This window comes from Pelmatolapia mariae, linkage group LG14 (genome assembly GCF_036321145.2).
Source record: "Pelmatolapia mariae isolate MD_Pm_ZW linkage group LG14, Pm_UMD_F_2, whole genome shotgun sequence".
In the NCBI taxonomy this organism is placed as follows: domain Eukaryota; kingdom Metazoa; phylum Chordata; class Actinopteri; order Cichliformes; family Cichlidae; genus Pelmatolapia; species Pelmatolapia mariae.
In genome coordinates this window covers 34,985,464-35,002,639 of record NC_086239.1, presented here as the reverse complement: position 1 = coordinate 35,002,639, position 17,176 = coordinate 34,985,464, and the positions used below count along the sequence as shown (strand labels likewise).

Here is a 17,176-nt window from a genome sequence, read left to right as displayed (position 1 = left end):
TTTAAAAAAAAAAAATAAAAATAATCTAAGTGTTTGGAAAAATGTACTTTCACTCATGAGCTGCTGTAATGTGAATCAAATGCCCGAATTGCCACCTCAGCATGCAGTCAAGAATCTATACAGTCTTGCTAAAGACCTAATTTTATTCAGGTGTGTTGCAGCAGGGACACATTTAAAAGTTTCAGGACACCCGTGCTTTAATGCATCGAGCTGCTGCCGTGCGATTGGCTGATATTTGCATGAACAAGCAGATGATCAGGTTTACGGTACAAAGTGGCCCCATGAATGTACATGTAAATAAGATTATGTAAGCTGGCCAACTACCAGAGTTCAGCATACCAGTAACTGAACTTAAAATGGATTTTAATGTATTCACACACTTCAGTAAAACACACACTATACCCAAAATGAAACTGGCACAAATCCAGTGTTTGGCTTTGCTCTCACTTTTTAACTGTGAGTGAAACAGTGAAATAAAACTATTTGGGCATTAAAGCAGACCTGTTATTTTCATTTCCAGCATCATATTTTCCACTTTGACCTTTACTAAAATAGCTTTGCATGACTCTCAGGTCAAAAATAAACTTACCTACTTATTCCAGGCTTCGGTGCAAACCCTCAGTTGCTTTAACACAAGGGTGGCGGAACTCCAGATCTCAAGGGCCGGTGTCCTGCAGGTTTTAGATCTCATCCTGGGTCAACACACCTGAATCAAATGATTAGCTCATTACCAGGCCTCTGGAGAACTTCAAGACATGTTGAGGAGGTAATTTAGCCATTTAAATCAGCTGTGATGGATCAAGGACACATCTAACACCTGCAGGCCACCGTCCCTTAGGGCCTGGAGTTCCCCACTCCTGCTTTAACACATCTATCTTAAGTTAGATGATTTGGTTGTTGATTGGCTGCCCCTTAAAAAACAGGATTGAACAGTAGACAACACAAAACAGCTTTTAGCTCATTATTTGAAAATATTAATTTTGCACCGTTACACACAAAGCTTTTAAACATCACCCTCATTTAGTAGCATCCAACCTTGTAATAGTAAGGCAAAAATAAAAATCAGTTGTTATCCTTTAAATAATGACTTCAGTTTTTTTTTGTAACTTTTACAGTTCTTATATGTAACATTTAAAGATTCCGAAAAGGTACAAATGCTGTGAATTGAAGAATAAAAAGACAAACATGGCAACATATTACAAAGTTCCTTTAATTTACAACTTTTCATAGTGAATATAAGCTACATTTTACTACACTACAACACACACACACACACACACACTTATTTTACAGTATTGGATAAATTCACTACTTTTAACTAACTTTACTGTTCACATCAGTTTTACCATTAAAGTGCATTTCAAGTGTTTCTCTGATGGACACCATTCCAGATGTTTGAAGTCACAGATGTGGACAGGTTTCTGTTTGAAATTTGGTTCTCTCTTAAAATTATTCACCACAATTAAACGCTCAGTTTTATTTATCTGGTGTCATTTTCTTTTCTTCATCCTTTGTTCACTCCCTCCATTCTTATGTTGAACATTTAAAGACATAATTATCAATATGTTGCATTACATACAGACAGACGCTAGGGGGCAGCAGCATAAAGCAGGAGGTAAACTGCTCATCTGTGGCTTCTTTGCCCTTCATGACCTACCCACATAAAAACGACTACTTAAACAATGTCTAATTAAATAAGATTCCCCTTAACGCTCCTGCTGCTTCAAATACTCAATCTGAGGTAATGATCTCAAGCTTTAATAAGTTTAATTTATTGCAGTTGTGATCATTTGTGGTATAAAGATGGAAAGGTTCAAACTAGCTCAAGTCTGATCAGTGCTATGAACATAGATGGATGGATAGGTGGGAGGTGTTTTGACCAGGAAGAAGAATAAGGAGATAAACAATGAATGCACCCACATAAAAAAGTAAAATATTCAGCTTCAGCACAAATACATTAAAGACAATATTTGTTTGTCAGCGAGACAAACCTGTCGCAGAAAAGCAAGAAGACCAAAGAGGAAACAAAAAAAACAACTAAACTGCATCAGAAGTTTTAGGCCGAAGCCCATCATGTGCAATCCTGACTGTAAACAGCACAGTTACACTGGTGTGTAAGAGGGACATGTTTTCCTTTTAGCCCTGGTTGGGAGAATCTGTCCCTGTGTGCAACACGAGGTGCGATACCCACTCCTAAACTCTTTGGTGGCCCTCTATTTCTCAAATACTCAATCCTGAAACCCATCTTAATCCTCTTTAATATTTCCTCCAATGGATTTTTTTTAAATGAGTTAAAAAAGGAAGAAAATGAACAAGAAGAAGGAAAAAAAAAAGAAAACTGAGACAAGAATTCAGAATCAGCCCACCAAGTCCTCATGTTCCATCAGTGGTTCAAGACGTAGGGATTTGTGAGAGATGGAGCTTCTTTCCCTTTTCTCTCCGTCCTCACAGCTCAGCCCCTGTTGATGGTGTTGTAGGACACCTGTGATCCCGGCTCAAGGTGATTGCTGGCACCCTTTTCTGTCTGCCTCTGGGGACTCTCGCCGTGATCCACGATGGGCTCTCTGTCCTCATCCGGGTCAGAATCTTCACAGCGTGGCAGCTGCAGCATGGTAGTCAGGCCATGCACGTCAGACATCTTGTGGAAGGTGCGTAGCACGAGGTACATCATCATCAGACCCAAGAACAGGTACACTGGAGACAGAGAGAGAGAGAAGCCAGGAGGGAAAAGATGGATTTTTTAAATGTAAGGATATTTAACAGAATTTGACCGGTGATTAATTTCGATAAATGTTTCAGCCTTTCTTCAGCTGTGGCTCCAAATACCACATAAAACCACATGTAGGTATTCTCTCTTTGACTGTGCTGGTGAGCCACTTATTATGCAACACTGAGGTTGGAAAAAGCAATACTGCAGCAGGTGTGATACTAAATCTATCAGCTTATGAGAACCAGCAGGTTATGAAAATGTTACAGCTCTTTACAGCTTTTAGGCATTGGTAGACTACCAGTACATGCAACCACAAATAGCTGTGTGATGCATTATGTGCAGAATTTCAAGTATATTATTTGTTGGTATTAATTAAAAAGAAAATACTACAAAGATGCATGGTTACTTTATGATCTTAGACAAGCAAGAAACTCAAAAACTCACGTAGTTGGTAAAGAGAAAATAAGTCAGAATACACTTGACTAAAAACCAATTTTTAAACATTCATTTAACCAAAAGAAGAACAAAAGTGCCCTCAAGGTGGCAAAGGTGAAAATAAAATCTCAACCTTTGTTACTTCTGCTCTGATTCTTGCGAGTGCCTTAAAGAAATCCATGTGGTTTTACTGTGTAATGTGTGCATTAAGTGGTTCACAGAGTTCAGGCCATGAGCAGCAGTCTCTCACAGCACAAGCAGGCCAGCTCTAAGAAAACAGTGAAGGATTAAAGATTCCCAAGCTTCAGAAAAGTACGGCTACTGTCACAAGTGGTGTAGAAGAAATAAAGATGCACATTAGATGTTACAAATGTAACACGTTTTATATGAATTAGTCTGACTAGGAGTTTGAATCTTTTTCTCACAGACTATAAAACTCATCATGGTTAAAAACAGCAGCTGGTGATAAGTTCAAGATTGGTTTAAACTCCAAACTTCCATCCCAGAAGATTTACTTCTCACTGTATCTGTGTAGGTTGCCAGTCATTCAGGTTATGGTAGTTTTAAGCGCATTATTTAAAGGCAAGCAAGACTTGTTTTTTAGGTTCGGGGATTCCCGGGTATTTATTTGCAGTAAAGTGGAAGAGCCCTGCAGCAGTTGGCGAATTGTTTTGACTTGTTCTTACTTAGGCAGCGATCAGTCTGTTCAGTTTGCAAGTTAATAGGGTCAAGCTGGCAGCTACGATCAGTTTGTGATTATAGATATGATTGGTATAAGTTGCCAAAAGGTTGTGCTTATCGGTGCAAACTAACTCAGACTGATTGCCAGAGTGGTTGAAGGTGTTGCACAAGGTTAACAAGGTTGTTCTTGAACTAGCCAAGGTGCACATTTATCCAGCATGTCCTGGGTCTGTCCCAGGATTTCCTCCTACTTGGACATGCCTGACACCCAAGTATGAGGGTATTAGGCCAAACTAAGGTTTCGTTTACTCTAGAACATCGTTTCTACAACTTGACTGCAGTCGACCAGTCGATTCAGTTGATTGGACATGATTTGGAAAGGCACGCACGCACACAGAATAAGTTAACAAAAACTGATGTATTCAACTGTACAAAATACGTTTCAACATGTCTGAAGCCTTTAAATAGCATAACTTTATAGTAAACTTCATTGTACGTATTGCATTCAACCTTAATTTCACATAATCCTGCAAAGAATGACTTAAATACCACCAGCAGGAGCGATGGAAAACTCAGAATTCTCATAATGCTTAAAATGGCACGACGACTGAAAATGATAGAAACGTCTTTGCTAACAGAAAACTGCTTAAGCACACTTTCCAGAAGATTACCTACTTTCATTTACCACATCCACATTATGTTCTGAGTTATACATAAATATATATAGTTGTATACAAACAGCATATGTAAAGTGACAGAACACAGTCCTATAGCATGCAAACGTAGGTCTGCAAAGGTCTTCAAAGCACCTACACTGCTACCAATACATAACCATGACAGCATATTTAGAAGGAAGAGGAGCTAAAGTAGTTTTTCAGTTTTCAAAATAGGTTCCTTTTCAATTTTACCACACAGCACTTCAGCTGAGGAACAATGCATCGGGCTGCAGTCTGTCACTAATCCTCTCCAGAACCACCAGGGGCTGTTTGGGTTAATCTGACTTGACCTACACTGTTATATAAAGCAGCCTGAGGGACAAGAGAGCAACATCGCCGGTCCCTGTGAGCTCCTCCACTCGGCCTCCTTCCAACCTGAAGTCAAGGGATTAGCTGTGGGCAACACGAAGGAAAACGCAGCTTTCAGCAGTGCTCCTGAGCTCCTCATCAAAATGAAACACGTTAACAGGTGAGATCAAAGGAGTTTAAAGTACTACAGGGTGAATTTTCCCTCCTAGCTAAATTGTTGGAGGGCTCTAAAGGAAATTAAAGAAACTGTGTGAAATGCTGCATTCTCTCCACCTGTAAACAGCAGACCTCATTCATCCCAGTGTGTGTTTGTCAGATATTCACTGTAGATATTCACTCTGACTGAGCCCACAGATACAAAACAGCAAGCCTGCTTTTAGACACAAAGGTCATTCCAGCTCTGACTCGATTACCAAAAGGAAGCCCACAAAGAAGCTGAACAACAACAGCCGACTATGGAAATAACCTCCATCATGTGATAACAGAGTTTTTTGATTGCCAGAAAAAACAGACGGGCATCTATGTAAGGTTTTAAACACGATGCACACATGCACAGTTGACTCATATGGGAATACCCTCCTACACAGCGGTGGGCAACTGAGAAACGGGGACTGTCGTGACAGAACTCAATTCTGCTCATAATTATCTCTTTAGAAGCTTATTAGTGCGCCTCTCTCACAAATACCCCCTCCATAATATCATATACTAATAAACATGTTATGGAAATGCACTCTATAAAGAGCACATTCTTCATTTACTAATAAAACAAACAGTTTAGAAGCTCAACTTTAACTGATAACTGTTAACATCAGCCTGTTAAAATGCTCAGAGAGCCTTAACATGCAGATGTTAAGTGTGTATTGATCATCACGGTCACCTCCTTATTTTAGCTGCACTGTAAAGTATGGCGAGTGTTGGTGCAGAATGAAAAGGATTTGAATGCATGCACCAGAGTTCATAATTATCCCAATAATTCCAGCGATTTTCAGACAAAATTGGGAGATGTTGGTCAAAGTCAGAGAAATGAAAGCCCTCCAGAAGGTGAGGCAGTCTTAATGCTCATAAGTAACCTTCAAACACCTGTGATCATTTATCTGTCATTTTTGTAGCATTACCTAAATGAACTTTTATTTCATTGGGTCACAAGAAGAAAAAATGCACGCATAGAATAATAGATTTCAATTCAACTCCATCCTGAAGACAAGAGTTCTTTGTTTCCTATGCTTGGCATGGACGTCTATATACCACTAAACAAAAAGGTCTTCCGGGGTTATGTGGGCTATAATTACAGCAGATGTTTGATCTAAGCACTTAAGCCCGACTTCACAGTCTGAGTGCTGTTGCACTTACCGAGGAACAAACGTCAAAGTCAGATATCACTTTATTTTGTTTTTGTGCGATTCTCCTCAAAGTCAGCTCAACTTCAAACGAGCTACACAGAAAAGTGAACTTCAATTTACAGAAAGCTAACAGATAAAGTCAAACAGGAGATTCAATTTATGAGGAACCGCCAACCTGTCAACCCTGACTTGGTAGCGAGAAAAAGGCAGCGAGAGGTGCTGCTTCTCACATCAGAGGTGAGAATGAAGACAAAGCCACAAAAGGTCAACTTCTGTCAGAGCAGCAGGACAAAAAAAGATTCAAGATTCAAGAGATTTTAATTGTCTGTGAGTGTAGAACATATTGCCAATATGTTCTACACTCACAGATCTCAATGCATCTCATGCAATTCCTTTCATTGCATTGAATCCAGTTCTCTTATAAAAAAAAAATACTATCAACTTTTCGGCCCCCAGTTCTTCTCTCTTTAATGATTTTTGGAAAGACCGCCCCCCTCTCACTCTGTGCCTCTGCAGCTGTTTCAGATATTGTGGTGGACCTGCTCCCCTTTACAGCTCTGCAGGCATGTAGTAGCTACGTGTGACCCTCACAAGACAAACCACAGCAACCTCGGTGTGTGCCATGTACCCAGGTTATCAACCATTGCTACCACACCCACAGGTGCAGTGGAGTTTCAGCTATATTCTTAGCCATCATCAACATCAAAGCACAAACACCATGAAACAACCGGCTTTCTATCATGCTGGAATAAATTTCTAATGTTTTATTTTAATTTATGTTAGAGGTAAATAAATGATACCTTTTCTTTTTAGTGTAAGTCACAGGTCACACACAGTGTGTTTAGTGGTTAGTTACAGGAGCTGTCCAGGTTAAAAACCTGGTTGCTCCCATGCATTTGCTCATCTTTAGTCACCACAGTTCAAGCAATGCGTGGAAATTTTCAGTAAAAAAAGGTTCACATTCAAAGCACACTGTACTGGATGTATTATTCTACTCATGTTTACCTTCTTCCCCACCTCTCTTTGTGCATTTCATTTCACCCTATTCTTAGCATGCTACTGTGTAAAATTTTAAAGCAGAGTTAAAATTTTGGCTGGACTGTGTGCGGCGTCACAGGCACGCATATCCTCGTGCACATGCACAAGGGAAACAGAACAGGCACCCACTCATACAAAAAAAAAAAAAAAAAGCTTTCAAAGGTCAGACACAGCGGGACAGCTCGTTTACAGATTTAGTAAAATGCAAATGATACACACCATGCTCTACTACACACACACACACACACACACACACACACACACAGTGGCTGACATGCAAAACACATGTGTACAAGTTTTTATACAGAAATTTCAGACATGAATATAGTCACCTAAGCACTGAACCCCAACTCAGGTTGCTTTTACTTATTTATGATACGTTTACTGTGAGATTAGGACTAAGATTAAAAATGGTGGTAGCAATTTTAAAGCATGTTTGTAAGACCCGACTCTGAGCTTAAACATGCACTGATATGAGCTCTGCTGTGCTCTGGGCCATGATGAGACAACACCTTCTTCTCAAACATACAGATAAGCAGTCTTAAAGGAGAGGTGTGTTATCCTGGGACTGTGACTTTAGGGCCATGTTGTTATTAATGACTTCCACATAAGTGAAGTGGATCAGCGAGCGACTTTGGATAAAATAAATGAACTTATCCACCTAAAACATAGTTGAACAGCTTGCACTTCATCTGTGTTAGCATAAAATCCAAACCAAATAAAAGGTTCACTTTCAGACCATAAATGAAAGATGGAAGCAGTTGCCATATCACCAAATATTAGTTTTGAATTCAGCATCTTAAAACCTCGCTCCTCACAGCCAGATGTGACCGTATTTAGATGAAAAAGTGGAGTAATACGTTACAGACTAGAGCTAAACTGTAGTAGCGTCTGCTAATCAGTGCCAAGTAATAGGGGTGCACAGCTGATAGAAATATAGTCTTGATCAAGATAATCATCTTGATATCATCTGCTGTTAGGAATCATCTTCTTGTGGCCACTAGACGAGCTGCAGTTTTCAGCTCTTTGTTTGATTTTTCAGAATCAGATTATGTTTATCTGTACACAAAGAATTTGTCTGTGTCATTACAAAATTAGCTTTCTTTATGCTTTCTATTAGCTTAACTACCAGCTGGCTGCGTAACCTTAGTGTGCTTCCTCCTAAATGTGGTTATCAGCAGTATACTAAGTGGATTCACATCAGTTTTTTTTTTTTTCCCATTTTTATTTTATGTTAGAATCTGGCCGATCTGATGATATTACAGATTCATTTCTCTTTTTCTAAGCCAACTTTCCTAACTCTGTGTCCTAACTCAAATTTGAAAATTTGACCTGAGCCCCTTACACAGAAATTATACATGAATTGTTAAGCGTTAATGCTTTATGTTTTAATCACAGGCAAGTCTGACATGATCAACCAGAAAATCTGTGTTCTGTGAAAGTAATGTAACATCGGTTTGATTAGAAGCAAGTCCCCCGCCTGTAAGAAAAAGAGCCAAAAATTACTTTAACAATGTGGTTTATCTGAGCTGTAACCTGGTTCAGCCCGTGGCTGCACTTGAATTGAGTGCACTGGACGAATGCATTTCTAGTCTACAAACAAACGGACTCACCCATGACAGCACCAAGATACAGTGTCCTATACTTCTGCTCTGGCTGCATCCCTGGCACAAAATCCCCCAGTCCAATGGTGCACAGAGAGATGAAACAGAAGTAGATGCCATCCAAAAAGCTCCAGGACTCCTCCAACTTGGTGAAGATGGCTGCTGGCACCACAAAAAAGCACAGCACCACAAGAAACAGCAGCAACACAAAGTGGACGACAGTGGCGGGCCGAGGCTCCAGGCCTGACCGCTGAAGCAGGCTCACCGGAGCGAGGACCAGAGGGTACAGGAGCCTCTGGACACAGGCGGTGAGCACCAGCATGGTAAAGGGAACGCCTAACAAGGCGTAGAAGATGGAGAAAGCTTTCCCAGTGTCAGACAGAGGAGTGGAGTGACCATAACCTGGAGGAACAGCAACATGACAAGTTTTAGGGGAAGTGGGAAATTAGATGAGACGATAGAAAAGACATGACAGAAATTGTTGTGCTTATTATTTACATTTTTTAGATCAAAAGTCACATATGTTACAAGAGTAATTCAATAAATCTAAATGTAATTTAATTAAAAACATTAATGTAACACTTTAAAATATTTGAGCTGTATTGTGATTTGCAAGCTGCTATTTCTGGTGCTGTTGAACTGTATTGGATTACAAAAAAGGGATCTTATGTATTTTGTCCTTACTGATATAACTCAGATGCGCAAAAACAATATAAACAGTATAATGCAGTCAAATTAGCAGCCTCCACATTGATCATCAGCACTCAAGTCAATATAGCTCCAAACGTTTCTAGCAAAAATGGAGCATTATAACATTAATGAGTTACTGGACAGCTGTAGAGCATAAAAATAGATTAATGTGCTAATGAGCACACTGATGTTACAGAGTCAGGTAGGGTTATTGGCTGCAACAGCAGCACGTAATTTGCCCCAGACTTTTTAACTTGAAGCTACAGAAAAACAGCAGCTTTAGTCAATGTTAGGGTACCAGTGCTGGTAGGAAGACAATAAAACTCAGACTCCAGCATAAGCAACTCACTGAGGATCTGTCACAACTGCCTACAGGGATTATCTACCAGCAGAAGTGAAACTACTGCAAATGAATCTTCTGCTGGAGCTTTAACCTGGTGGCGTGATATAAAAGCTTTACACACACAAAGGAAAGGAACGAAAACAACAGCTGAGTGCAGTTAAAAGTACCTCAGACTGAAAACACTGACGCACAGAGTACTGACCAGACAAAGATAAGACCAGAAAGGACTGTATCCTGTAAAACTGTTTAAACAGTGTAAATATATATGTAAATAATCAGCCGGGGTGGGGGTTAGGAGGTTCCTTTATATTTGGTTTGTGCAAACAGCACACCATCTGCTGTATGTGATCACAAAACATTAGGTTACTACACAAACGCCAGAAAACAGCTTTCATTTTAAAATGGAGCTATAAAACAACCATCCAGCCCTCCGCCTGTGCAGAACATCTGTAGCCCTTTAAGTTACAGCTGTTTGAGAAAAAGTCTGAAATCTGCCTACATTAATTTAAATGGTATTTTTAGCCTGTAAAAGAATGACACAAACATTCCTGAGTAATAAAGCAAACATTATTATCCAGTCCTGCCATAATAACGTTATCCAAATCACTGGCCACATTTGGATAATGTGTTTAAAAAGGTGCTGCCAGGTGTTCCTTTGAGCCAGACCTGGAGAAGCACAGAGCTGTCTTTGTCAAAATCATCATCATCATTTCCAGAGGACACGGGCAACAAAAACCAAAACAAACAAAAAACAGCAATGCTAAGATGGGTGTAGTGCTGAAATCAGCTGTGTGTAAAGTGCATGACTACAAAAACCTGGGCAAATGTTTCTATTGCCACAGACTGGTCCGCTGTCTGCAGCGTGAACGTGGTCACAATGTTGATAAGACAATGTTGATGTGCACGCTAAGAATGAGCACAGCCTTTGTTTTCTAGGGGTCGTGAACTCATGCTTCAAAAACATGATGTGTTTCTCAAACTAAAGATTTGATGTCACTTTGACTACAGAGCAGCTGAGATGATGACACAATCTCCTGTCGGTTAAACTGAAGCCTTCGGGCGTTTAACAGAGTTCAGCGTGAGCTCTCTTTCAAAGCAAGCACAGGTTCAAGGCAGATGTAGCTAAAGTTACCGTGACGTTACACACACACACATATGCAGTGGACTATACTCATCTAGACAGCAGCAAATACCATAGAAAGTACCATTTCCCACTTTTAGTGTAAACTGGAGGGCTTGTTAACAGACACATGGAACCGTTTATCTCTGCTGATGAATTCTGCATCACTCTGACCGAAGCAGACCACTCCACACGATGAAGCCCAGTGCTGATATTGCCCGTTGGTTTGATGTATTTGGCTTTGATCTGACTTTGCAGTTGTCACTTCAGTAGTTGTCACAAATAGATTACATTGAATTAACAATAATTAACACCCTTTACCCTGTTTTGCCTCTGACACTACCAAAGCTCCACTTAGAGCCTCAGTGAGATTATCTGAATTAAAGTTTCTATCCAGGGGCTTATTCAGTGAAAAGGTACACAAAATTAGATAAGACAAATACATTTATTTAAAGCCATGGCAGGGTCGGAGATAATGTTTCTCATATTTTTTAAAACCAGCAAAACACAGGAGCTTACAGGCCTGTCTTAGTGTGGCGCTTTTGTTCTTTGAGCTGACTGCTGTGTTGTTTGTATTGCATATATACACAAAAATTAGAAGACTGAATCAAGAATGTGAACAAATCAGGGTAAAAAGAATCACCCTGTAAAATGGATTTGGGAAATTGAAAATTTTGCTTCTCTTTGTGATCGTTTTCCATGTTTTATGATCATTGCACAGTTATTAGCACCTCGCTCCTTTTTTTGGTAGCTTCTTGATAGCGCTGCAGTTTTGTTTTAGATCTGTGGCCATCTTTCTGTCACACCTTAGTAGTTTTTGTTCCTGTGTACAACACGGTCACTTTGTCCTCGTCTGTCATTTCTGCTCTTATCTTCAATGCTTTTGTGTCCCTGTAGTAAGTGTTGCGTCTCTGGGTGTGTGCGCAGAGTGTTTGATCAATGATGTCAGCCTCTGACTAGAAGGCATTTAAGATCACATGGAAGCTGTTGTTTGGCGTTTAACATCTGACAATATGCCATTTATCCAATGTGCAGTGTAAGTTTCATCCACTCGGTCCCAGCTATACCAGCTCATCAGCTGTTAGCTGCCTGCAGATTTTTAGTAAGTCCCCCTCCCACCTTTGCTCTGTCCAAAAGTTCAACAGTGACACTGACAAACATTACAAAGAACATGAGCTGGATGTTTTCTCCCTGCTGTTAGGGAAACATGTCAGTCACTAAAGCTTAAATCTAGACGTGGTGAGTGGTAAAGCAGGTTGAAATTTTTTTTAATTACTCCCCAAAATGTCCACTGATCGTAAAAAAACAAAACAACTATTGTTCCTTCTACTCAACATACTTGTTGTAGTGAGAGACTATAAATTTCACTATCTAAGTGCATCTGCTGCTTCCTCTTTTTGCCTTGAATTGAGTACCGGCATGTTAAAAAAAACTCAGTGAGATCATAACGCAGCTAAACACGTTACACCATTTAAGGAAGTGTCACCCAGCCTCTGCTGAACACAAAGGGCCATTCTGTTCTGCTTCATGCATGAATTTGCATTTCTTCAGCGATCATGCGCGAGTGTCATTTATAACAGCAAGCCTGTGAATGTGACCGCCTTCGCAGCAGTTTGCCAACACAGCGGAGCGGTGCAATAAGAGCGGCACGAAGACAGCTGCTGCAGATGTTTGGTTGTGACATTCGTCAAAAACTGTCAAGCTCAAGTCGCCAACTTGACAGCTAATTTCTGACAGTTTTATCTTAAACAGTTAGTTTACTCTTTAGGTTGGTTATACACACAGAGACACTGGGAAGACTCAAACATGAGGGGGTAGCAGACACATTGTTTGCTCTGTAGTTTGACCTTCGCCCATTATTTTCTAATCATTGATACATGCATACTCTTTCTGTAACTTTAAAGCTAGAATTAAAATATAGGTGTACAGGTTTGTATCTAGTATGTCTTTAACATTAATTCAGATTTGCCACCACATCACAAGCTAGTGTGAGACAAAGTACTTCAGTGGCAATATACTGCAATACTTTTGAAGTATAGCACAAAGGGAGGCAATATTGACATGTTAATATTGAATAATAATGATAATTCGCACAAAGATACAGCAACGATGATAGATAATTCCACTTTTTTGGGGTATTTTTTATTTTTCAGTTACAAAGATATCATGATATACTGTGCATGATTGTTTTGCAATGTATCACAGAGTCACTGGATTGTCTGATCATACCGTGATAATAACATGTCATGAGTTAATCTGATTCCTACCCCTAGTCTCATCAGAAATACCCTGAGTATTCAATTCAATTTCATTTATAAAATGGTAAATCACAACAACAGTTGCCCCGAGGTGCTTTATATTGTAAAATAGAGCCTCTACAATAATAGAGAGAAATCCCAACAAGCAAACAAGCCCCTTTGAGCAAGTATCAGTTAACAGTGGGAAGGAAAAGCTCCTTTTTAACAGAACCGGGCTCAGGGAGGGGCAGTTATCTGGACTGAAAATCTGTCACAGTTCCTACACTGTACAGAGGTACAACAGTGAGTGTTTAAAACCTATCTGTAAAACACAGTGGAGACTCTGTCATGGTTTAGATCTGCATTTCAGCCACAGATGTTGGAGATCTTGTCACAATTGATGGAATTACGAATGCAGAAAAGTACCGTCAGACTTTTATCCACCATGCAGTACCATCTGGAAACAGTCATTACAAGGATTCCAAACAAAGCACACAAAGCTAGTTTTCCATTGTGTTTTTCTCCATCAGTCATAGGTTGGCTCCACCAGCGCCTGGACCTTAACATAATGCATTTCAATTCTACTGTGTATCACATATGGTGATTCAAAGGCTTCACATGCATAAAAAAAAAATAGTCCACATATAAAAATTCAAAAACTGCAACAGCTGGATCCCCAATTTTTCTGTCAGGAGTACTGAACAGATTACAGTTTGGCAGTGGAGGAGCTAAAAGGGCGTGTTGGACTATGAGGAGACAAACTGTCAGATATGCAACATTGTCCAAGTTCAAGTAAGATTTTATATATGAGCATTTTAACTTTAGTCCTGTAGGATACCAGAAGCCAGTGTAGCTGAGACTGGACCAATACACTGTGTTTTATAACACAGAGAGATTTGCAAAACAGTTGCTAAAGAAACTGTAAGTACCAAAGTCCATCATTTTACATAAGTTGGTCTGAGTGGAGAATAACAATTCTTTCTTCCCAAACTGATAACTGCAATACCATGAGGATAGAGTGGCAGTTAGTGGAGCAGCGTGACAGAATAGAGCAAATAAGCACTAAATATCCAAACAAGAGCTTTTAATGTCCTCCAAGAAACCTGAAGAACTGATCCTGGAGACTAATTAAAGAAATTACAAGAAAGCTTGGCTAAGAGAGTTCAGGCTGTGCTGGCGATGAAAGGCGATCAGACCGAATGTTGACTCTCAGGTTCATCAGAATTGTACAAACTCCGCTTTTGCTTTATGCACCGAATTTACATTTATGTTTGCACATGTTTCAATAAAACATTGCATTCCCATTTTCCTGGCAAAATTAAGAAATAAGGACAGGCTTGAGACTTTTGCACAGCACTGTACATCACAGCAATTAAAAATCAAAACAAAAAGTAAGACCTGAATGCCATCTCATTTACAAACCGCCCATCTGGCTTGGCTTGTTTTTCTAGATATTTTTTTTTCTTTCAGCTGAGGTTAATTATGTGGCTGAAACTGCAGCTTTAATCACAGACACAAGACGTTGTGACAAACATTTTTCCTTCCTGTTACTTAACATCTCAGAACACGCCTTGCTGGCAGGCCCACCATGCACTGCTTTTGCATTTTGCCTCAACATCCTGTTTAAACAGGAAATACATAAAATTAAGTGCATATTGTACCATTTCACTGGGACTTGAAAAATTGTAGGTAAATGTGCATTTTTAATGGCAATAACTAAACCGGCTGAGAAGCTCTGGAAGCAGAGCATGAATTTGTACCTCTGAACGACAGACAGCTCTGTGGCTCGGCTGAGAGCGTCCCACAGAGGAGTCCCAGTGTGTCTAATTAAATGTCGAGGGTGTTGTTTTATGACACTGTGTATCCACAGCAAACCATCACTGGATATTTTCAACAACACGAGGAGCTATTTGGTAAAAATGCATGAAAAATAAAATGAAATGTGTAGAATGAAGGGCTTTTTTTAAATGTAGGTTTTTGTTAATCCATGTTAGTTGCATGTTTAGCTGCCCAGACAAGGATCAAACCATCTTTGCTCAAACTTTTTTTCAGCGGAAGTCTTCACTGAATTTTATTTTTCCAGCCTGGGACCAGAAAACCTACTGATAATGTACAGTCATGTGAAAAAGGAAGTTTTCACTGGTCTCTGCACAATCTGGTCAGAGCATTTGAGCATTTGTGTCAACAATTCCACCAGATTCCCAGGAAGCATGTGGAATTGTTAACATCCCCGCAAACTCACCCTAAGGTCAGACTGTGCAATGCCCAACAACTACATCTGAGACTCCACAGGCCCCAGAGTGGGTGGCTTCACAAAGATGTGAGAGACTGCTAATTATACAGAAAACTTTTAAGTTACTGCTGCTAAAGTTTCTGAATCACTTAGTTTTTGTTTTTTTTAAGAATCCTTTGAATACTCTTTTTCACATGATTGTATATTTAACTCCGTGATTGCAATGACACCATAGAACAATTTGCCAAATGCCAAAGATCAAATTTTAAGGTTATTTCTAATGAAATTCTTGCATTGTCACTTAACTTCTCTCATAAAGTTGCAGGACTTAAGAGGAAGCCACAAAGTGTGCTGAAGATATTTCAGCTTCTCCCAAACCCTCTGTTTTAATGTGAAATGATCTGATCCTACATTTCCCATCATGCAGCAGTATCTACTCCTCTGGTTCTGTCATAAGCTCTCCAGTTATGACTTTAAAGTCTCCAAGCCCATTTTTAACACACTGACACCGCTGATATGAATTTTGCGTGTACAGAATACCATTTTCCCTCCAGCCTAAAGCCTGAAAAACAAAATAAATATATAAACAACTAAACTAATGTATCATCAAACACTTAAGTAACAAGCATTTGGTGCAATGTGCTTTATATTTGGGCCTGCAGGTAAGTGAGTCGTTCAAGGCCAGCAGAACACCACAAAGAACCCAGTGTGGACAACCTGGCTGGTCCCACAAAAACCTCTGTGATGTATTCTGCTCTCACACAGCTGAACCTTCACTTCCTCTAACATCCAGGTCAGGCTGCTACATACTGAACACAGAACAGGTGCTCAGATCACACAAGACCCACGAATATTTTGGTAAACTCACCGATGTATGATAATCAATTTATGATAATCAATTCCCCCTTTACTTAAATACCTGCTTCATACTTTCAAAGTAAGACCAGAAATAAATCACATGATGAGGGAATTTCCCTCATCTACACGCAGATTTGGGAATTTTACAGATTAACAGATTAAAAGGAAACAACGTATAGTGGAAACTTTTTTTCTCCCCTGAGCTCGATACATCGGTTTGCGTTTAGGTCTTAAATAGCTCAAGCTTTGAGTCACAGCTACAACATCCATAACACGTGGCAACATAACTCCAGAAAACTGCCACCTGCACTTAACCCAGCATTGTTTTTGTGTTTCCCTCCTCATACTAAAACCACGGACATCCCCTCAGTGGACTCCAGACGTTCTTTGGTTCAGCCTGTTTGCAGTTTACGGTAATGCGTAACATTGCCGAGGCTCCACTGTGCGCAAAAACGCCCTCAGGTGTTTTCTCGCCAAACTTTCTTCACACTTTTGTTTGCACTCACCGACAGTGGTGACCAGAGTGTTAGCGAAGAACATGGACGATGCCAGGTCCCAGTTTGAGGTAGCGGAGGCGTTTCTGAGGACGAAGACGCCGTACTTGTTGGCCGCCAGCACTTTGAGCAGAAAGTTTTCGAGGGACGCGGCGCTGACGCAGCTCTGGTTCAGAAACTCCTTCTTCAGAACTTCCATATCATGTCGCAGCTTGTCCTCCATCGGCCGCTCGATGGTGGAGAAAATCAGGGCTCCGAAAAGCAGGTAGATGACATAAAACAATATAAAGCCTGTGAGCAACAGCCACGACCTGCCTACTAAAGCCATGTCTTAGGTTTAGTTCTGGAGCTACTCTCTCTGTTCCTCT

General features: G+C 40.1%; 1 protein-coding gene across 1 annotated transcript; it reads right to left on the bottom strand.

Annotated features, from left to right (window-relative positions):
- Positions 1-1,213: 1,213 nt before the first annotated feature.
- kcnk6 (potassium channel, subfamily K, member 6) lies at positions 1,214-17,176 on the bottom strand. The gene is made up of 3 exons (XM_063493418.1): positions 16,821-17,176; positions 8,843-9,235; positions 1,214-2,694 (listed from the first exon to the last, which is right to left on the bottom strand). The coding sequence occupies exons 1-3, from the start codon at positions 17,134-17,136 to the stop codon at positions 2,453-2,455; spliced, it is 951 nt and encodes a 316-aa protein (XP_063349488.1). The 5' UTR covers positions 17,137-17,176; the 3' UTR covers positions 1,214-2,452.